The sequence below is a fragment of the Coenobita brevimanus genome, chromosome 63 (genome assembly GCF_032717465.1).
Source record: "Coenobita brevimanus isolate Jiangsu-jjx chromosome 63, ASM3271746v2, whole genome shotgun sequence".
Lineage (NCBI taxonomy): Eukaryota > Metazoa > Arthropoda > Malacostraca > Decapoda > Coenobitidae > Coenobita > Coenobita brevimanus.
The window spans coordinates 652,175-676,447 of NC_137016.1; the positions used below are offsets into that span (position 1 = coordinate 652,175).

General features: G+C 39.8%; 1 protein-coding gene across 3 annotated transcripts in view; it reads left to right on the forward strand.

Moving 5' to 3' along the window:
* LOC145404303 (uncharacterized) overlaps positions 1-15,903 on the forward strand; it is a 53,823-nt gene extending 37,920 nt beyond the window's left edge. Inside the window, exons 8-9 of one of the 3 annotated variants that reach the window (XR_013898171.1) lie at positions 9,975-10,057; positions 15,795-15,903. Coding sequence is in view for 2 of the 3 variants with exons in the window: in XM_080275823.1 (XP_080131949.1) it covers positions 9,975-9,997 (23 nt within the window). In the remaining variant the exon portion in view is untranslated. Of the gene's footprint in view, positions 1-9,974; positions 10,158-15,794 lie in introns of those variants that run through there. The other 2 variants (XM_080275824.1, XM_080275823.1) reach the window with 2 other exon arrangements.
* The last annotated feature ends 8,370 nt before the right edge of the window (positions 15,904-24,273 follow it).

Consider the following 24,273-nt stretch of genomic DNA (forward strand, 5'->3'; position numbering starts at 1 on the left):
ATAGGAAATACTGTGATATACAAAAGATGTGAAATAAATATGTTGTTGATAGGATGGGGGTGCATTTGGATGTCATTGTATAGGTAGAGTTGGTATAGATAGAATGGCAACAAAGGTACATTTTGTACTGGTATGACTGGATTTGGAAGTGAGAGGAGGTATGGTAGATCAAGAATGTGTGTGGAAGTGGTAAATGAGTGTGTAATATTTTAAGGTATGGAAGTTGAAGAAGGTGGGGAACAGACAGAGGATTGAAGTGGTTGGGTAAAGTATGTACAGAAGGGCACAAGGCAAGTTTATCCATCCATCATCCAGTCCTGTATTGCCCCACGAGAGCGTACAAGTCTGGGGCTGGGTAAGTTGGTCCTGACATTTAAGATGAGGGTGACCAGCCTCACTCATCCCTGAGTGGTGCCATGTGAGCAATAAACCTTAACCACCCCTTGGATATAAGCCTACACAGGCTCAATCCAATTGGAACACTAAACACTTGGGGCATGAATGGCATGCCTATACCTCCTGCTTACTGATAGGGATGCACTGCCAAAACAGCATACATGTATCAGTCAGTGAGAGTAGCATGGGTTCGTGGAGGTATCTTCTCACACATCTACATTTGACCTTTTTGGTGATATTTGCCCTTAACTCAGGTCCAAAACTAGTGTAAGTAAGGCTCACGGCCACCTAAAGCCACACATGCTGCCACAGTAAACCACCGTAGCATTATCAAATGTAGAACACGGTGATATTGTAAAGACACAGGGCATAGGGTATTGTTAGTTATAGAACCCAGTAATATTGGTATGACAGTACACGTACAGGTATTTATCATTCTATATCTCATTAACCTATCGCGACACTCAAGATCGGACCAAGTCATTGTCATTTTCCTCCCTGAGTTAAGAGAACAGGCATTGCTTTGGGGTCCCACATTTTCTTGCACTCCCCTCCTCATTGTCTTGAATATGAATCATTTGATTCTTGTAACAAGCTTTGAATTTGTTAAGCCAGTGGTGGACAGCTGTAGTATGAGCAGCCTTTGTGGTGGAATTTGGCTTAAAAAGCACTGGGTGTTGGTTTGCTTCTTGGGTGTTACTCACTTGCACATATTGCAATAGCAATTGCAGTATTTCAACAAGCATGTCACACTTTACAGTGGCAATCCAACTGGGATCCAGGTTCTTTACAAAGAGGCCAGTAGCTTTGTACAGTCTTCTGAGGCCATCTTGCAAGAGGCTGTCCATGAGACTCTTAATGGGCACAGTGAGCCCCACCACCTTGTCCTTTGTCGTAATCTGGTGTCCTGTGCTTGGTCATATCATCATTGCTAAGCTGCATGGTGTTGCCCTGCACATTAGGTTGATCAGCCTCATCACAACGAGCTTTCTGTGAGTTCGGCAATCTTGTCACAGCATGAACCTTGTGAAAGAGTGGACAAACTCCTTCCTGGTCATGCACTAAACACCATTCCGAGTCAGTGGCATCACATCATTCCTTGCCTCATCATAGTTGATCCATCCATCCATCCATCATCCAATCCTACGTTGCCCCATGAGGAGCGTAGGAGCCTGGGGCTAGGCAGTTGGTCCTGACATTTAAGATGAGAGTGACCAACCTCACTCATCTCTGACTGGCATTACATGAGCAATAAACCCCAACCACCCCGTGGATATAAACCTTCATTGGCTTAATCCGATTGGAGCACAATAATTATCCACTAAACCACCAGGCACCAAAATATGGTTATATGGTTACCACCCAGCGTAGTAAATAGTTTCCTGGTTACAGGAAACCATTTGGCTTGTCACTCAGTGTAGAGTCACCTATAGGCAGAAGAAAGAGGAAAGAATGAAGGAATGAAAGGCAGAAGAGGGAGTGTAAAGTTGCCCGTAGGCAGAAGGAAGAGGAAAAAATGAAGGAAAGAAAGATAGAAGATGGAAGGAAAGAAGGATGGAGGAGAGGACAGGGCAAACACCCGAGAGCAGCACTACATTGAGTGAGTGGATGGTGATTGCCCCCACCCACCATTAATCATTGTTGAACCTGCACTAAAACGTTTTCACTGTTAGCCTGTCATCTTCGTTAGTTGCTCTTTAGAATGGAGGTGGTATGCCTTACAGGTGGTAATCACACAGGTCCATTGACTGAATGAGTGAGGTGGCGTTGGGTACGAGACATGATGAACTTGATGTCAGCACATTTGTTTGTTACTGTAGATTGTGCAGGTGGATTATTGATAATTTAGAAAAAAATGCTTGGGTTGATCTCTGGGTATACTCATCCACTGTGGTTTAAGATGTGTGTCTGGCAAATGAAGAGTCTCTCTCTCTCTCTCTCTCTCTCTCTGCGTGTATGTAGCACGGGGGGAGGGGGATATTGGCTTTACTTCTCACTTTCCACACCTCTGTTTCAGATTACAGAAGAAGCTTAATCTCTGGTATCATATTATCCATTGATTTCGTATTTCTGACTGACCAAGACTTTTATCGCATATTGTAGCTATATTGTCGTTCGAACACTGGTGAACCATCCCCCTCCTCAACTGTCCAAATCATCACAAATCTCTATAATTTACACAAGAGAGTTTAACATCCATTTTTGATTGCACTATCTTCTATCTGCAACATAGATTTGCCACAATACTGATAATGCACAGTTCGCTGCTTGACACATTCGTGGAGGTAGAGCTTATGATATACTCTCAGATTATAACATAGGAGGTGCAAAAAAAAAAAAACATAAAATCTGACCTGTATCAAAAAGTGTGGCGTTTATAGCTTGGAGGCTCCGTGTGGTCGAAGCAAACAAATTCTTGCACTTTCGCTCAAGGCGTCATGGGCCTAGGTCTCATTCGTTTCTCAGGAAATGCTCTGTCCGAACCATCACTGTTCTCCCCTGCCATTTCAATACTGCTGTGCTTCTAAAATCCCTTGGATACTTAAGATTCGCTAGTTGGCTGAGTGTGCTGTGGTGAGCGTTTAGCAGGAAATACAGTACCTACAATATGTACTTCATTCATAGGAAAATATGCTTGGGTTGATTTTCATACTATTGGGGTAGTGTGTGGCATACCCTTGCTTATCTGGAAACCTTGATGGACCATCCAGCTTGTCTGTTGTATCTCAGAAATGTCAATTCCACCAAAGGAATTCGTTAGTGACCCCAAAATGTTTCCACCTTAACTGTTACAAGAATTATGGCAATATTCATTTACAAAACAAACTTTACCTTGAAAACTGGCAACAACTAACTATAATTATCCATCACACACCTCACAATATCTTGGCTTGGTAAGAAGAGAAAGACTTTGAGCCGTCTCTTATGGACTGAACTAGAACCTTATAGGATGATGGTTACAACATATTCAGTGTTCTTTATCCAGCTTTTTTTAAATGATGAACAGAGGAAGAAAAAAAAGTTCTCGCCAGATTAAAGGTGTCCTCCATTCATTTTTAAAAAATCAGAAACAGTTGGACTTGAACTGCTGTAGGTTGAAGTTTTGGGGGAAACTATTCTGGGGGAGTGAGTTCCAAAAAGAAGCAGTTCAAGGAATAAATGAATTTTGATCAGCAGAAGTTCTGCAAAATGGCAGTGTGACAGTCCAGTCATGAGCACTGTCAGATGCCCTTGTAGCACCGAGGTAGGTGTAGAGAGGTGGCACAACGGATGCAACTTTGTTAGAGCATATGCCATAAAAGCGTCTGTAAAATAATGCAAGGGAGGCAACATTCCATCTCACTTGTAGGGGAGGTAGTTAATCTGTAATTGCTGGGTATTTAATAATTCATGTACCCTTGTTCCGAAATGTGTCTAGTTGTGTTAGTGCAGTCTCACCACATCTGCTCCACAAGAGTGAGCAATATTTGAGCTCAGAGCAGACATGACTTGTATAGCTAACTGCCAGTCAGTAAAGAAATTACAGATTCTGTACAGTAATCCAAGTTCCTGTGAGAAGGTTTTAGCAAGTGATTTAATATGAGGGGTCCAAGTGAGGGTATTATTAAGTGAAACACCAAGAATTTCAATACTTAAGAGATGATTGGTGGCACTGAAGGCAATACAGGAATCGGGTAATATCTTGTCTGTTAATTAATTGGATATATCTGATTGTCATTGCATTAAATGAGACAATGTTATTTTCTCCCCTTTCAGCAATCTTAAATAAGCCTTGAGTTATGGAGATTGTTGTGCTGTGTTGGGAGTTAGAGATCTCAGACTTTGTGAATGGGTGTTTAAGTGTGAAGGAACTGTGAAATGTTGAGTCATACGCATATGAGTGAACGGAATTATGGGTGACAGACGAGATAATTGGGTTGGAACCAGGACTGATGCATGTGGCATGCTGGCATTAACTGCATGGAAAGTGCAATATACGTCATCTACCTTTACTCCAATGTTTTTGGTGCTGAGATATGAGGCAATGAGTGGGACAGAAGATGATAGGCAGTAGCGAGGGAGTTTGAATAGCAGGGAATGGTGCCATACTCTGTCAGAAGCATTAGAAATGTCAACGGCTACTGCATGTGTTTCTCCATGTTGGTCATTTGACTGATGGATGATATGTGTCAAGAGATTGAGTATATCAATGGTGGATCTTTCATGGTGAAAACCATAATGTCATTAAGTTGTTGGCTTCAAGATGTTTAGTAATGTGCTTATTAATAATAATCTCATAGGCTTTTCCCAAGAGAAGATTTGATAGCTGTTGGTCTTTGAGCAGAGGAATCAGTGGAACTTCCTTCTCTTAGGAATTGGGTGAATATTGGCTTCTTTCCAAGAATTATGGAATGGAAAAGCACTTATGCATAATCTGAATAATTTAGCTGGAATAGGTGCTAGTTCTGGGGAACACTTTTTCAAAACTGTTGGAGGGATTCCATCTGGACCTGGAGCTTTGTTAGTTGGTAAATTGTCAAGGATGGATTTTACATAATGTAGTCGGTATCTTCAATGATGCAGTTTTGGGAGAGTCAAGTTCTAGTACAGGAATGTTCTGACTGACTTCCTCTACGGTAGAACTTCCGGCAGGTGAACCGGCAAGGATGTTTGCTCTTCCACAATGGCCATTTATAGGGTTTCTGTCTTTAGATTTTGTTGGGGAATGAGTGTTGACTTTTTAAAGTTATTATTGAAAGAACTGAGAGTTGACCAGAATGTTCTGTTTTCTGTCTGTATATCTATATATTGCCAGATGCCATAATACTGTAAGAGGTGACCACAAACAAATTGCCTCCATGTCAACCTGTCCCCCCCCTCCCCACCCATTTCACTGCCCTGCTCCTAGCTCATCTCCTCCCCCTCCCCCCCTTATATACCTCTCCATTCCATCCTTCCATCTCATCCTCGGTCTCCCTCTCCATCCCTCCATCTCATCCTTGGCCTCCCCCTCCACCTCACTCACATACTCTCCTCGTTTGTCTCTTGCTCTCCATTCTCTCCACGTGGCCAAACCACCTCAGTGTATTTCTCCTAACGTTTCCTATCACATACACACCACAACGCTCCTTCACTTCCTTACATGTCAGTCAGTATCTCCATGTAACCCCACGTGCTCGTGTTGAATAACTCATTGCCACTGCTATCACTCTTGACTTGTGTCTTTTCAGCAAGGTCCAAGCTCCACTTCCATATGTTAGAGTTGGTATCACATTACAATACTATCAAGCAACGACTTTTTTACTTCCATGCTCACTTCCTGTTTCGTATCACTGCTCTCAAATAGTTAGCAACCTTTCTTACCTTGTTGTACCCTTGCACGCACTTCATCCTCCAAACTTCCATCCTTATTTGCAACACTGTCCAAATACTGTACTTAAATGCACTCACATTTTCCATTTCCTCATCATCCAACCTTACTGTAAATTCAGTGACTTCATTTCTCTCGAAGAGTATAACTTTACTCTTCCCTACTTTCACCTTTAGATTGTGTTTCTTACACACATTTCCATACTCATTTACCAAGCCTTACAGTTTCCCTTTGTCTTCACTTAACAATACAGTATCTGTTGTCATTAGGTTTATTTAACCCTTACACCGCGGGCTTGTTTTGCTTTTTCTTGCGGCTCCCGCGGGCATATTTGCGCTTCGATAGACTCTCTAAAAATATTTGCCAAAAATCAGTTATTAGTCCTAGAATATTAAAATCTTATATGCTTATGGCACATACCTTCAGCTTTCTCCTGGGATGTTTGTTGAGTCTTCGTCGAGTACCATAGGACTTGTGGAGACCTCTGAAGTTGGATAACAAAGTCTCCACTTTACACTTCCCGACAACCCGTAATATGATTACCACAGTCTGATATTATCACTAGAAACACCATTCTATGATTCTCAAATAGTTTGGAATCCATACTCCAAAAAAAAACACTGTCAGCAATGAAAATTACGAGGGCGTGTGACCTTCCTACTTGCGCTAGTTCGCCGCTGGTGTTCTGTCATTTATTATTCATAAAAACACTCACAGTTTATATTTCTATTACTATATAACACTTATATATATCTACAGTCTTTATCCATAAGTTTCCTTCAGTAATAGTAGTTTATTTCACTGTAGGCATTCAATTTCTTTCAGTAAAATACGTAGCATTCACTTTCTCGTCCTGTATACTGTACTAGCATTGAGAGTGAATGTCACGTTCACCTTCACTCTTATAACTCATAGTATTCATACATGCTAGAGTGAAACTTTCACTTTCATTACTCCTAGGGTATATACTCGTATTCTTATAATACTACTCATTTACATTTCTATTTACGTTCTCTATTTTATTTACGTTATTTACATTTCTGTTTTATTTACACTGTGTTATGCAATGTCACTTGAAGTAACTTATAAAACTATTTTCCACAGTTCACGTATATTTACATTCATTACTTTCACTTGCTTTTTACACGTTATTTACAATTCCACTTGCACTGTTTTACTCAATAGAAAGATCGTAGTCACTCTTTTATCAATTGTCAGCCCTTTACCTCTTTCCACACGAGGTTTAGTAGGGGGTAAAGGTCACAGGGCCCTTTGCACGGGGGTGAAAAACGGCGGTAGTTAGCAGGAGCAAACAGACATACCTTCACTTTGAAAGACGACAGTGAACTGATAGTGGTGGCCTCCTGCCGCCTGGCTTGGGTGAGTGCAATACTACCAACTTTAGCCTTGTGAGACCTGCTAATATGTAGCAATGAAATGACTGGCAGGAAACCAAGACAATACGTAATAAATTAGGTAGTTCCAGATGAATGTAAATATCACTTAGGCGTCTCCCTTCCCTCCTTATATGTATATTTATTATGAATATAGATTTTACGGCATATTTCAAGGGGAAATAAACAGCGAAAATTAGCGAACGAGTGCACGTGAGGTGTTGTCAGGTGATAATTAGCCAATTCCAGGTGTATGGCACTATCACTTACTTTTTTATTTCTTTTTTGTATATATTATTTGGTATAAGAATAGGGCATAGGGCTTATTTCAATGGATGAAATCAGTGGAAAATTCCAGGGAAGATTTACTTAGTGTAGAATACAGTGTGGTGGCCTGCAGTAATTAGGTAGTTCCAGGTGAATGTAAATATCACTTAGGCTTCTCCCTTCCTTTCTTGTATATATTTTTATTACGAAAATAGATTATACAGCATATTTCGAGGGGAAATAAACAGCGAAAATTAGCGAACGAGTGCACATGAGGTTTTGTCAGGTGATAATTAGCCAATTCTAGGTGTATGAGACTCTCACTTACCTTATTTCTTTCTTGTATATATTATTTGGTATAAGAATAGGGCATAGGGCTTATTTCAGTGGATGAAATCATTGAAAAATTCCAGGGAAGATTTACTTGGCGTAACACGGCCGGGCAGGCGAGAGGATAGGGTAATGGAGGGGAGGTAGGGAGGGGAGTCAAGAACGGGGAGAAATGGCTAAATTGTCAACAATGGATGGGAGTACAGATGAGATTAGGAGTGCTGACTAGTGTTGGACATACGCAGTACTGATAGATGATACAAGCCACCACTTGAAAGCCCGGGTGAATTCAGAATCACAAAAGTGACGCCCCGCTGTATGATCCCTTGCTCCCAAGCGTCACGAAAGTGACGCCCTGCGGTTAAGGGGTTAATAGTTTGGATGTCTGGTTGCAAAGAAAGTTTGAATTGGTGAGTTTTTTTACTGCTTTACATCATATCAAGGAGTGTTAAGTTTGACTGAGGGATTCAGTAGTTCTATATTTGAGTTAAGTGCAAAAGACTGTCGGGTCACTGCTTTGACACAATTGCTGTTGAACCATTTGGGGCAGTCCGATCTGTTTGTGAACTAATTTTAAAGAGTTTTAATATTACACCCAAAGGAATTAAAACTGACCCACAATAGTGACATAAGAATTTGATGGATGAAAACTCTTTGAGAAAACAAGCATCAGAGTTTTTAAAGTTGTTCTTATACATTACTTCCTTTTACCTGTAATTGCTGCATGCAGATGACATAAGATTGGGTAAGGAATCCTGCAGGATTAGTGGTCTTTGGTGGTTATAAAGCCTCACCATAGGGACCATTGAAGCAATATTGAAGCAATATTTCCCAAGTCTTCTTATTTACTTCTAGCCAAGCTACAGTTTAGTGCTGTTTTGGTTCTTAGTCCAGGTTTGACAGCTTCCCTCTTTTGTTTCTTGGCCTTAAGATGGTTACTTTCCCTGACTTTGTCTCATTCTGTTAGGTATTTGATGGTATATGAATATTTCTCTCTGCTAAGGCCCTTTGACAAATTCCCCTCCTCATTGCCAGTGTTGCAGATCAGTGTTTCCAATCCCACTACAAAGTCAAGAATAGAATTCAAGTTAAGCTGTAGAAAATACATGGTGTGTTTGTTAACATACAAAGCATGTGGGTATAAGGGTATTTATTTAAATGTCTTGCATCAAAAAAGTATTCTGTAAAAATAGTAAATATGGTCTCATAATACTTTCAGTCTTCTGTTGGTTGTTGTCAAAAGGTGAAGCTTTGATCCAGTGGTGTTAACTTATTTCAAGTGGATGATCAATATTTCAGTAAAAGGGGGGAGTGGGCTAGTTGCACCCATATGATTAAACAGAAGTCAACAGTCTTATTGATAAAATTAGTCTGTTGTATAACCTCAGAGCCACAGAGAAATGACTGATTAGAGAAAAACGACTGATGAACAGCTTCTGGTTCTTTGAGGCACAGAGGGTTATCTTGCCTCACAGTGCCAGTCTTGAGCTTGCAAGCAGAAACTTTGTTATTGCAAGAGACTTACGGTAGCTAAATGTAAGTACTTGAAAGCCATAAGACATAATTTAAATTCAGTTATAGTTTTTACTGGCAGCCAGTGCAACACAGTTGAGGTAGTGAGGGGATACTTGCAGGGAGACCAAGTGTAGGCCTTGTAGCCCTATTAACACATACTGAACTTCTAATAGATTATTTAGAAGACCGGTCCATTACACATTACAATAATCAAAACAAATCAAGACCCAGTGTTAAGTGATGTTATATCTTGTCTTTCCACTTAACACCCATTCATTTTTGTTTCGTAATATGCCATCATGGCGTACCTAACACTGGAACACTTCACCACTTCAACCCTGTAACATGCCTCAGTCACATCTCTCGTATTCTACACAGCCATACAAACCTGCCGATGTTTCCTCGTCGTTCGGCCAATACAGGACCTATAAAGGCTCAATACTTTTGCCATAAATTTTTTTTTTTTTTTTTTTTTTTTTTTTTTTTTTTTTAAATAATAATGTGGAAGTTGGTGCACCTGGGATGGTGCTTTATTGTGAATGTATAAAGCAGCTGCTGTGCTGTATTAGTCTCCAGTTGGAGCAGTTATGGTGTAATGGACAAAGTAATATTTCTCAGTCCCCATTGAGGAAGTTACTTTTCATGAGATTATTCTAAAATAGCCATTTTGAAAGATAACACACCCTACCCTAATCAATTTTATGTTTGTACCACCAACCCAGGTCGAATGAAGGCATCGGATTAGGTGCCTGATACGTTGACCATATGAAACAGGAAGGACTGAAATGCAAGAGGTTCCCCCCAAGTGAGGCATACAGCAGCTTAGTTTATTTAACAAGACCATTTTGTATCTATAATCAGTGAATATATTTTGGCTTATATTTTATATGGCTCACAATTTTATACTAATCCATGAGATGAAGTCTCTGACACCGAAAAATTATTTTTTATAATGATTTTCAAATTTTAAAAGTCTGATATTCTTGTGGACCATGTACATTTGGTAACGTGAGTTGTAAATGGAAACTGTACCAAGTCAGTTTTGGTGGTAAATTATTCCTTTGGTTGATCTGTTAGGGAGATGCTTCTCGTACTTCCAATGATCTATTATGTTCTAAATTCAGTACTCAGAGTAAGAACTTGCCAGAAACTTTTGAGTATGTTGTCTTTATCTTCAATTTGAAAAAGTAACTCTTGGCCATGATAGTGTTCCCCTAGTTTGAAAATTTTTTCAGGCTGCTTGCAAAGGGGCAGTGAGAACATGGAACAGATAGAGTGTACCACATGAAAATTATCAGTTGTCACCTTATGATAAAGGATATCATAGAGTTGGTAGTGCTAATAGCATTTCAAGAGCTGGTTATACTAGAGAAATGGAAAGCTTTTGAATAACTGAAGGTAGAGTGAGCACTAGTTAAGAATCTAATAACTAGAAATTCTTTCAGAAGTGTTACAGTATTAAAAAATTAATCAGTTGAATTAAGATGCTTGTGCTCCCATCACCTTCATGTGTAAGAGCTAGCTAAGAGATTAACTTCTAATAACAGTTCTAATGTATCAGCATTATCTGAAAGCTATGCCTGTCTACCATAAATGTACAGTACTGTCACTTTTGTAGGATACTGGTTCTCAGTATTGAGAATTCTTGCTCAAAGTGAGACATCGTCATGTATGAGTTCATGGAAAATCAAGGAATACTTTTGAAAGTGACAGTGCTTGAGAATCAACCTGCCCATCCATATGAATGTAAGTCACTTTGAATTTAACAGTTTGGTTAGCATGAAGGAAATTAAACCCTTTTGTGCGTGTATCAGTGTTCTGATTCTGTACTCATTTCATGTGTCCTGTATGTAAACAAGTAGCTAGAGCCTCCATAAAGGCTGAGGAGGAGGGAGGGGGGAGGAAAGGGGAAAGGAAAGGAGAGTGGGAAAGGGATGAAAGGAGGCAAGGAAGATGGGAGAAATTTTGAAGGAAGGATGAATTTACATAACAGTGCAAATATATGTACTTTGTTAACTACAGTACTTTTCATGTACGTACTGTCATCTTCTGAGATAATAATTATAGTCATATTAGATTCCAGATTGCACAGTTGCAAGTGTCTTGATATTTTGATGTATAGAGCATCACTTTAGTCCAAGATCAGTTTTTACTTAAAATGTGTGAACTATATTGATATTGATTTTTATTTCTTACACAGTTTTTTTCAATTATTCAGATTTTATCAACTTAAAAAAAAGTACATGAAGTGCTTAGGACGTGTCAAGATTATGCCAGTAACATAATTCTCCCAGGCAAACAATGATGCATCTGGCTATTGATAGATAGGAACAGTGATGCTTTGAGTAAAAATTTTCTCTCATATTTGTGTCAGCTTTGACACATACTCCAAAAGGATAACATGGTAACCAAGGCAGCATACAGGCTGGCTTTCTGTGGCCCCTCTTAGTTAGAACAGAGTATAGTCTAACAGTGCTGTCACCCTTTAGTCTGTTACTGCTGTACAGGTATTTAGGTTGATGTGGTAACATTGTTTATGGCAGAAACATAGAGTGCCAATCCGATTTATTCCTTGGGATGCTATTGGAAGGACTTAACAGGAAAACAGTGAATAAAGTGTAGTTCATCTTTTTTATACTTGGCTTGTGACTTACTAAGTGGCTGATGTTATTCATTAGTAGTTTCATTGATAAAATGAAGAATAGAATCTTGGTCGTTTCTGTTGTCTTACCTGTGTAGTATACTGTAGTTATTTTTTTTTTTAATGCAGTCTCATTATCATCTCCTGGGAACAACTACCTCAGACAGAGGGTAGCCTTGACAAAATTGCATCCACGAATTAGCTGTAAGCAGCATGACTTGTTATGTGGAAGAACAGTTAGACACAAGTGAGGAAGTTCATGAGTGTTGTGGCATTCATACGAATGTGCTAGAAAGTGTTAGGAATACCATGAGGTGCTTTGGCCCTGTGGAGGAAATGACGTTTAGAAACTTCATAAAAGAATGTATGCGAGGAGATGGAAGGAGAAAAGGGGAGATAGAGACTGAAAAAGAGGTTGTGGGAAGGAAAAGTGCTGACTGATGGTGGAGGACAAGACTGTGGGGAGGTGATTTGTTTGTGGCCACCTCTTCCAGAGTTAAGTTGTTTGGCTCTAGATGATTTCTTTATTAGGTGTTGGCATCTGTTCCTCTTTTCCGATACATGGGTAGAACTGATGTCACTAGAGAAGAAAGACTGCCATGGAATGTCAGCAGGATAATTTCTGAATCCATCCCAGTCTGCCTTATCAAAGTGCCATTGGGTCACCCTGACAGGTTCAGAGTGGGGAAGCTTGGAGGAGCCGACTAATGAGGCTTTGATGAGATTGTGGTCAGAGGATCCAAGTGGTGACAACACTTCTATCCTGTATTTCTCTGGATTATTTGTCAGGAATAGGTCCAAGAGATAGGCATTATGGTCAGGATTATCTGGTATTCTGGTTGGTTGCTTTACTAGCTGTGCGAGATTAAAAGCTTCTGCAAACAGCCCACTGTAGACCAGTATTGTCAGTCCTGGCAGAATGCGATAACCATTCTACATTGTGTATGTTAAAATCACCCAAAATGGTAATTTCATTGCTAAGGGAGAGGTTAAGGTCAGTCAACTGTGTGGATATGGTCATATACAGTGGGTTCTGAAGAAGCAATGGGAGAGTGATAGACTACACAGATATATTTGGTAGTATTTAGATAATTTAGTTTATACATTGAATAATCAAAATTAGTTGAAGTTCAACACAGTGTGAACTGCAATTTCAGATTTGATATAAACAACAGGTGCCACCTATTTACTGAAGTTTCTGAGGAGATGGTAACCAAGAAAACAAAATGATGATATTTCAGTAGAAGGAGAGATTTGGGATTCTGTGAGGAACAGGGCAAGAGGGGATATTGATTGAAGAAAAAAGTGAACTGATTTCAAATTGGTAGTAAGACAACGGATATTGGCCAAGTATAGGGCCGAACCTGAGCTTCTCCACTGACAAGCAAGAACTGTGTTTGCAATAGTCGCTCCTGGCACAGTTGCTTAATAGCGACCAGGAGGAGCCTGTGCTGCCAGCCCTACCCTGCTGGTGGTGGCAATCTGAGATACCACTGTGTTTGCTGATGTTAATGCAGCAGCCATTGCTAAGAGGGAATGGAAATAGGTGTGATATCTAATGTAGAGGTAATATGGGAGTATGCTGGCCTGCTCTCTGAGTGAGCTCCAAATCATCATGAGATGGTATTTTTTTATTCATTATGTTAAGATGATTTAACTACACAGGTTGTTAAACTACCTTAGATTACACATCAAGTATTGTGGGATATTCATCAGCTTGTGTTTAACCAAAACCGCAACTAGCGATGATGCAAGTAAGGAGAGGTCAGTGTAAATGTCTCACTTTTTCTAATGATCTCACCAAAAATTATTATCTCACTCCACATCTTTGGTCTTCATGTTAAGTAGCTTAATTAACTGGAGTCAAGGCAATGTGGAGAGCAGTGGAAATGAGTTATTTAAGAGGAGCCTGCAGAGTCACATGGAGAGACAGGCTGACGAATGAGGATATAAAGGAGCATTGTGGTGTGGATCTGGATGTGATAAGAAGCATTAGGAGGAATACACTGAGGTGGTTTGGCCATGTGGAGAGGATGGAGGGTGAAAGACTGACGAAGAGAGTGTATGTGAGTGAGGTGGAGGGGGAGAGAGGGAGGGGGAGGCCAAGGACGAGATGGAGGGATGGGGTGGAGAGGTATATGAGAGAGGGGGGTGCTAGTTGGGAGCGGGGCAGTGAAATGGTGGGGGACAGGGCGACTTGGAGGCGATTTGTTTGTGGCCACCCCGAATGGGATTGAGACGTCTGGCAATAGATAGACAGATAGAAGGCAATGTGCTGTTTTAGAGTGTGCTTTCAAAATTAACTTCATGGTACCTGGACATTTTTATGCCAGTATTATCATTATTAAATCCTATCACGGTATACGAAAGTACAGGCTAGCCCCTTCCCCCCTCCTCTCTTTTTTTTTTTTTTACATTTGTGGATTGCTCATGATTACTGGTTTTAGCTTGCATCCTACATTACAAAGTGCAGTTAGCAATGATGTAGAGAGGCAAGATATGGTCTGTCTTTGTTATATCCTTCAAAATTGTTACCAAAAAGTGGAGATTTGCCTTCTGCAGTCCATTATCAGTTTTATTTATAGGGCTGTTATCATCTTTCATTCCTGGGCAGGAATGACTATATCTGTTTCCAAATAATCCAGTGGTGATGGGAATTTTGGCTCTTTGGTTGATTGGAAATGTCACTGTGATTTCTGGGAAGGGTTTAGTCATACTTCTTTTCATTCAGTAGTGCATGATTTGACATGAGGAGCACTATGCCACGTCCACAGAAATGTTTTGCTTACTTTAGCTGTACTGATCATTGAGGTCAGTACCTGTCAAAGTAGTGTTCTAAGAGAACAGATTGTGTCCTGTGACATTAACTACATCCAAGTCTAGCTGGACATAAAGCCACAGGCAGTCCGATGTGGATTAATGGAATAATCAGGCCTAAAAATTATTTTCCAGTATTTAAGAATTAAGTTGTAGGTGGGGGCACTCACCGTCTACTCTCTCGATGAGCTGCTCTCGGGTGACTGCCCTTTCCTCTCTTCCCTCCTTCCTTCCTGTTCTGTCTCTCTTTCCTTCATTCCTTTCCTCTTCCTTCTGTCTACGGGTGACTGTACACTGAGTGAGAGGCCAAATGATTTCCTGTACACCAGGAAACCTTTTACTATGCTGGGTGGTAATCATACAGTATACTGTAGCCAATTTATGGCGCCTGGTGGTTAAGTGGGTAATTAAGGAGCTCCAATCAGATTGAGCCTAGGCAGGTTTATATCCCAGGGGTGGTTGGCGTTTATTGCTTACATAATGCCACTCGGGGATGAGTGAGGCTGGTCACTCTCATCTTAAATGTCAGGACCAACCTGCCTAGCTCCGGGGCTCCTACGCTTCTCATGGGGCACCACAGGACTGGATGATGAATGGATGAAAATGAATATTTAAGAATCTGATATTCCGTATTACATTACATTACAGTATTAGAGAAAATAGGAATAGTGACCTTGACTTATGGGTGTGATAAACCACAGGGATGTCAGGTATCTGGTCATTTCAGTAGAATGCTCCCAGAGATTGTATATGTTTATACTTGTGTAATCTAGTATTTGGCTGTGGTAAAAATGTTAAAGGCTTTTTATAAAATCTTATTTTTTGCATTTGTTGTGGTGAATGGTGTAGTAGCAAGCTGTGTTGATAAGCTGGAATTGGTATATTTAAGAAATTGTTACTCTAAAGCTGCATATTTAAAAAATTTGGATTATGGATGCACTGATGACATGTAGCTGCAGTCAGGTATCATTCAGCAGATGCTGCTGCCAAAGTACTGTATTTTATTTTGCAGGGTTGGAAGTAGGATTAACTGAAACTGTTTTGATAGTGTAAGATGCTAATGGTTTTGTTTTATAATTTACAGGAAGGTACAAGTATTGATTGGGTTAGCTCTCAGCACCTCTGCTTTATGCCCACCACTCCTCTCCTGTACCAGGTAAACCTGGCCACTACTGCTGCTTCAAAATAGTTTCAACAACTGTTGGGGCTGCCAGAAATATTATATCATTACATCTATTAGTTTTAAATTTCAAACATTGCAGTTAAATGTCAGTATGGTGGTCAGAACCAGTAATTACCTTTGTCATCATCATAATCATCGTCATCCCAACCCAGCCCGTCATCATCATTGTAATCACTATCATCCTAACCCTACCCAAATTCCACTGTTCATTATTACTTATAAATGCCCTATTATAAATTATTTTTCTTGCTTTCTTCAATTACAGTACACTTGATGCATCTTAAACCTCTGCCTACTATATAAACCATAATTCAACTGTATAGTTGTTGTCCCATGAAACTCAAAATTCAGTACAATATTTCTAACACACACACACACACCAGAGCAGTATGATAGTGCACTAATAAATTTAATTGGATTATATGCCATGAAACAATATAAAAGCAGTATTACTCGCACGTGTTGTTGGGAAATTTAGGTTTCATGATTTTAATGGAGTTATAATGCGTGTTGTTTGTTTAAGGTAATTCAGCATTCATCTCTGGGTATTCTCCATGGAACATAGTACAATAAGTAATGTTAAATACAGGCTTGGACTGGTGAGATAAAGTGGTCATATTGAAGAAGATAAATTATCTAAACAGCATTATCTCTAAGACCTTGTGAAATATTTGTGTGCTGTATTTTACAGTGGTAAGTTCAGGACATTTGTAATGACAGGAACTTCTTGGTATGTCACATGTTGTTGCCCTTTCAGGAATAAAAAGCTTATGACATACAGTATATATATATATATATATATATATATATATATATATATACATTCATACTGTATGGTGGGTGCGTAACACCCGTGCAGGAACAAACTCTCATCCTTTTTGTGTCCAGTTTTTTAATGCAGGAGTTATCTGTCACTCACAGTCATTCATATATGCAACAGGTCAGCTCTGGAACTCTCCCTCTGTCAGTATTTCCTGCTGCCTATGATCTCCAGTCTTTCAAACACAGTGTGTCCAGGCATCTCAAAATGAAATGAACGGATCTTGAATTTGGGTCTCTGTTTTCTTGTTTTTGCTCTTCCTTGGAGGGAACAGTCTTGCAGGCTTGTGGCCTTTGGTTCCTTCTTTCTTAGAAAAAAAAAAAAAAAACACCCCATGGATATAAACCTGCACAGGCTCAGTCTGACTAGTGCCCTTTAATTACACACTAAACCACTAGGCACCATAATTTGGTTATGTGGTTACCACCCAGCATAGTAAATGGTTTCATTTGGCTTGTTACTCAGTGTAGAGTCACATGTAGACAGAAGGAAGAAGAAAGGAAGAGAGGAAAGGGCAGGCACCCAAGAGCAGCACTACATCGAGTGAGTGGATGGTGAGTTCCCCTTCACTCTGATGATGTATGTAGATAGATAGATATAGATAGATTGACAAATAGATGCACAGTCAAAAACTTTCCAGCTCGGAAGTTAGCCTAACCTTCAAAGCCATTCTTGCAGTCTGCCTAATTGGACTGACGGCCTTACCACAAGTGTAAATTCAGTTCCATAGAGGTGTGTTTTTTGTTTTTTTTTAATATATAAATAAATAAAGGAGAGTGGTTGTCAGTCATTTTATGTACTTGACATTTGTAGAGTAGCCTCAAGCCCTCCACCACTTTTTTTTTTTTTTTTTTTTTTTTTTTTTTTTTTTAATGTGTCCTGGATTTATTTTGGAACAAGTCAGAGTACTGTATGACTTGTACAAGTTTCATGTTCTTGAGAGGATTAATGTTTCTAAATATTCCAGTCTTGAATGCTTCTGAACTACATAGATGTTTATTAGAGTGTCAGGCTAGGTTCATCTGCAGTTATTCATTAACATGTCTGATCATATGAGGAGTGTTGGGCAAAACAAGCTGTGGTTTATGGTTGTATAGGTTTCCAGTTTATATGATGAGGTGATCTTGGGTAGTGAATATGAACATTATTTTATGACAAGCTGTCTCAATAAAGCTTTATAGGGAGTAAGAAGTACTGTATGGCAAGTTTGTCTGCTCAGAAGTGCAGTGAAACCTATGAAAAGTAATTGAGTAGTTGGAAGACTGCCAAAAACTTTTGATGAATTGCCGACTTCAGAAAACATGTATTTGCTGTAGATTGCTTTAATGATAATTTTCTGTATGGTCTTTGATAGAAATTAGATTTGCTTTGATTAAGTCATACTTTTAAAATGATGATAAATTTTACCGGTTGTATGAGACAAGAGTAAGATAGCATGAACATTTCTTTGTGTAGATTTGTAAATGCAACACTGTATGATAGCTAATACTGTTCTGAATTATATATGTGTCAGATTGTTATGCTGAAAGAATGTAATCATTTTGTTTCCACATAAATTGCAGGTCTTAAATATGCAGCATACTGTAATGATAGTTACTTTCCAAGTAAGCAGTGGACTTTGATAGAAATACAAACTTTTGCTGAATGAAATTTTAATGACAGTAGCTGAAGTCATGTAGCTACTGAGTAAGTGTTGCAGTTTTGGTCCTTTTTTGTCAAAGTATTGAGTGTTTTCCTTTAGTTAATAAAATCTGTATAGTTTATGTTGTTTCTGTCTAAAATAGTATCCTTAATGTAATTATTACACAATTGTAATCCAAACAAAAACAGATGCTGCTGGAAGTTGGTAGTGATCTGCCTTTGTGTGTGTGTGTGTGTGTGTTAAGCTGACAAACACGACATCCACCTGATCTGCTCAGTAAGACTCATGTGCTGGTACCTCATGCAACAAATATTTAATGGTGACAATATGGACACTATTCTTAGTACACTGGTAGTAATTAGAAAGGAGGACGTATTGAATGGAAATATGTTAAAGTCTTATAAATTGCGAAGTCCAGACAATATATATGGAAAAATTATGAAGGAAACCAAGGAAGAGATATGTCAGCCACTTAGGTTATTTGATGATTCTTTAAGTTCTAAAAGTTCCAGTTGCGTGGAAGACTGCAGACATACACGATATGATGTATAACCTACTTGCTGCTGAAATAGGAATACCATGCATGGAAATTATTTTTCGTAGTTTACATCAAATTAAACAGTGATTTATTACTTAAATAAATCGCAAGGAAGTAGATACAACACTGAAGAATATTGTTATATAGTTGGTTATATATTGAATATTTCTCTCGGAGACGATCACTGTACTATACTGCATCAGCAATTTACTGTATCTAGTGTCCCGCAAATTATTATTATTTTTTTTTTCCGGAAATTATCCTCATTCTGAGTAAGAAAAAGAAAAAAATGATCCATTGACATTTTAACTCATGCATCAGTTTAGTTGTGAATCTTTAAATCTGACAGCCGTATGTGTGTGTGACGGTTGGATAAGATGAAAGGAGGACGCTGAGACCAGTGTGCTGTTACCACCTTGGAGTTACTGTTATTCACACAATTTACGAATGAATTATGTCTGTGGACAACCATTATGTGCCCTTGTAATTAAGATAACATGTACCCGTTATACTCATTGCTGTAATCATACGTAGCACTTTGCATAAGATCATTGTCACCTTGAATATAACTGCCCCAGTGGATGGGACGGCCGAGTCGGGATAGCTTTAGAAGACAATAAAATATATGGAAGAGCGTCTCTCCCAAGGCATATAGGAGGAATTACCTTGGGCTCCCCCGTGCTGCAACCGTGCACTTGAATTCCAATTTATATAACAGTTCACTGATGCACGCAGTGAAATCTTTGGCAGGCTTTTACCGTTTGTCGGTGAAGTTAGACCCATTGTCTCATACTAGTACAAGTAGGGGGGTGGGGAGTGAATTTTGGTCGTCATTCTCAAGATGCAGGTGCTTGGAAAGTATATAAACATATCAAAGGAGGTTACCCAGGAACATTATGAAAATGCATGAAGAAATTACATAGCCGGGCGGCCGTCCGGTGCAGGTGTTCGTGCTGAAAGGGCCGCACGCAGCCACACGGGTTGGCAAAACATGCGTCAGAGCTTGGCCGCCATGTTGCAAAAGTGTAGTGCACGTCGTCTGCTGTGGTCAACAACTGTACCGCCTTTAACTTCTCTGGAATGCTACAGTGTCACACCAAGCTAACAAATGGCACCAGGCAACAGGGAATAACTTTTCATGGGTAAGTATATACAGTTTGTATTATAAAATCAATACAAACGTCATATAGCCCCTGCACTGCTCACACTGCTGATGCATGGAGACGTGCAGTATTTCCACACGGTGAGTTTAGTGCAATGTAAAAAGTCAACGTGAATAACAGCTAACCTTATAATATAACCTTTTACAGTATCACAATGCATTAAATCCTAGTTCACTATGGTGACGTACTGTATTCAGATTCCTATGTACTGAGCCACATAGGACAAGCCCTCGCCACCTCACTTTCGTTTGTTCTTGTTTTTGGTTAGGATGGCGCTGTGTACATATTATGCAAATAAAATTAGAGTATGGTAAATATGTTAGAAATGTATTTACTCCAGAAAAGCAGTGTTGGGTGACTAGTATATTTTCTGGTGAAATAACCACCCTGACACAACCCAACCTTCCATGAACCTAACAATCTCGGAGGTTCAGAGGCTCAGCATTTCCAAGGTCATTTGGGGACTTGTAGTTCTGTATTTATTTCAGTTCATGGGATTCTAACCATTAACTGTCAAGCTTTTAAAATTTATGTGAAACTGCAAATATTTTCACCCCCCGAAAAAAAAAAAAATTATATTCCCAGTTTCTGATATTTCTTCCCCCCCTAAAATCTGATATATAATTCATTCATATTGCCACACTAGTTGAGTGGCGAGGGCAACAATTGTCACTTGGTGTTTCCCTTTTCTGTTATGTTCTGTAACACCCAGAATACATATACATACAGTATATTTTACATAAGTTAAAGATATAACCAATTTTTTACTATGGTGGCATATAGGCTAATTTGGATATGCACAGTCATACTTCTAGTTCTTTATCAAGCTTCAATTCAGCTATCATTCATATATTTTAAACGATGCTAAAAAGAATTCAACTTCATGCATATGTTAAGTTTATCATGAGTCATTATATTGTAGCCAGATTTCAGCAATAAATTCACTGCAGTTGGGGTAGAAGTACATGTTGTTAATGTGGATTGCTTTGGAGATGTGCTTGTGGCAAACACGCACCAAGTAAGAAAAGGTGCATTTAATATTACTTTACAATATTGTATGGGCTTTATAATAGGCCGTCACATAAGGAAATCCATGTAATATAAAGAAAGTTATGGCCAGATAACGTCAGCATCTGCTCCCTGTGCCCGTTTTTTTTTTTTTTTTTTTTTTTTTTCCTCTCCCCAGTCCAACGTCTTAGCCAATATGGCGGGGCTATTGACGTACATCGGCCCTATGCGGCAAAGCGCAATGCGGCATCTATGTACAGTACATGCACGCAGCCGTCGCCGTAAACGCTGAGGCCCCCCCCTCCACTTCCAGGGATAATTAAAAGGTGTTGCCCATATTACTTTCTAGAGTACCGTAAAGGGTTGATTATTCCCTGTATCTTACCCAACGAAGCAACATTCGTCAATCATGGATGGTTTATACGGTCATTTTAGTGGGAGAAATAAATATGATTGTCAGTAAAAGATTAAGTCTATGTATTAAAGTACTATAAAGCTAATTATTTATCAGTGTGATAATGCGTGTATGTATTAAAATACCATATAGCCTATGAATCATCAGTGTGATAAAGCAAGGGCAGCTTGGGCAACACCCTTGCATCCACCTGTGATATTCTACTCCACCTAGTTTTACACTCATTGGTTCAGGTCATATTTAAGGTAGAGAATCCTCACTAAACACACATGGGAGCCAAAGTGAAGTAGGGTGGAGCGTTTGTTTCGGAGTCGAAGAATTTGTATGATGGACAGTGTGACTTCCGATAATGTAGAGGTACACTAGATCATTTTGAAGCATTGCATTTCGGAGGCATTTTCCAATAGAGAATTCATGATAGGGGTGTTCCTGGACATCCATAAAGCCTGTGACATGACATTGTGACACGGTCAAGAGTATTAGTGAAGTTCTATGTTTATGGTTTAAGAGGTAATCTAACTATACTGTATTTCCAGTTTTGTGAGGGACGGAACTTTGTCAAATTGCCCTGTAACATAATATCAGATGTTTCCATGTAAGAAAACGGGGTGCCTTAGGGATGCATCCTTAGCCATACCTTATTTATGGTTACGATCATTGATATCCTGTCATCAGCTGCCATCCCGAGGAATCTCAAATACCGTTACTCATTTTATGCCAATGATTGTACAATATGGCACTCTTTCGCTTATGCACAATTTTTGGCTGGGTGGATTCAAACAGTCCTTGTGATTCCGGACACCAGTGGATCTTGCAGCGGGGATTTAAGTTTTCCTTCCCTAAGTGTGCCATAGTAATTTTTACTACCTGTAACGTCCCTGTCTTGTATTTGACTTTGGATAATCAGTAGGTGCCTTTAATCATCTGGTTAAAGTTTTGGTCTTACGTTTTGATCAGAGATTAAACTTTAATTTCATGTTAGTAATTTACTTGTTTATTGCGTTAAATCATCGAATATCCTTAAGTGCCGTACCTACTTGGGGAGCCGACAGAAAATATCTAAGCTTGACTATGCTTTACAGGTGTATGGGTTGGCATCAGATACCACACTGGGGAGGTTGAATGTGTTAAAGAATAAATGCTTGCGAATGTGTCTTGGAGCCCTGAGATGTACACATGCAGCTGGCATGGAAGTGGAGGCGAGTGTACTCCTCTTTGTATTGTTTGGGATTACCTGTTTTTGTTGTATGGCATAAGGAAAAGTGTTGTCGGCAATGTGGCCTGTACCCCCTGCGTCGACACCACCATCTTATGCAGGGGGTTCGTCTGCCACTTGCCATTCGCCTCCACTTTCTGACCCAGGAGCCTGGTGTGGACCTCAGTAACTGTGACAAATTGGTGTTTAAAAGTATAGCGCTTTGGGAGCCACCCAACTTTGTTGTTGATGTTTCATGGCTCACAGCATCAAAGACCAAGGTGTCGGAGATGGAGGTTCACCACCTATTCGGCAACATCATCAGGTGTCACTTGGGGCCTCACCAATTGTTCACTAATGGCTCCAGGTCGAGTGATGTGTGGGTACGAGTGTGTGGTCGACCGAATGTGCCGTCAGGTTTCGGGTGCCAACTTATATACCCGGTATCTGTGTTTACCTCTGAACTTTTTGCTGTGGACTAAGTCATAGGCTATGGTCTAAATTCTCGCCATGGCTTATTTGTCGTTTATTGAGACCCGAAGTCAGCCCTTCAGTCAAATGCTACTTGCACTACTCATTCTCCCGAGGTCCAGAGCCACATCTTTAATGAACTGCATTTGTGCAGCAGGTCCTTTAAGTCGATCTGGGTGCCTGGTTACTGCCATATTTATTGTGAGAAGGCCTGACATACTTGCGAATCAGCTGTGGAACTCGAGGAGATTTGGGATGTTCCTCTTGATATATGGTCGAGTCTCTTCCTCAGAAAGAATTCAATGAATCTTCTGTGGCAAGGTCAGTGGACTAGATTGAATATTTCAACTCCTTGATCACTGGGACACTGCAAATCGTCCTAGTCGCATGGAAAAAAGAATAATGGCACGGTTGTGGATTTCTTGTTCACATATTTTGCCATATGTAGATTAATAATTCCCCTCTGCACTGTGACATCTGTGGTGCACTGTTATTTGTCGATCATACAGTATAATCCTGCGCTGTCGGCGATTTGTTCGTGGATCCGAGTCACTTATAAATTGCTGCAGCACAGCAGACGTCCCCTTGACCCTTCCACCATCTTGTGTGGTAGGGATCTTATGACTGATAAACTGATGACTTTCTTGCGGGTGACCGGATTGATCAGTGTTGTGACTTTTACTGTGCATGGTTATGGTTCTTATCGACTTTAAAATATATATAGTTGAGTACTTTAATTAGGGTTGACAGTTTACGTATATAGAATAGTTCTTGCTTCTGACGGCTAAACCTCTTATACTGATGTCTCCTATATTAAGCCATTTGCCTTGCCTGACAGTCACCATTTGATAAGAGCAAGTGTGCCGTATCTAAAGAGGTATTGGAAATTTCAGCCCATTGTATTCTGTTTTGCAGTGTTTCACAATCGGTTCTGCTAGGTACTTCACACACACACACACACACACACACACACACACACACACACACACACACACACACACACACACACACACACACACACACACACACACACACACACACACACACACACACACACACACACACCTCATTAAACTGGTTAGATTAAAGATGATGATGATGATGAAATGGGTTTTACATGCTTCTTTG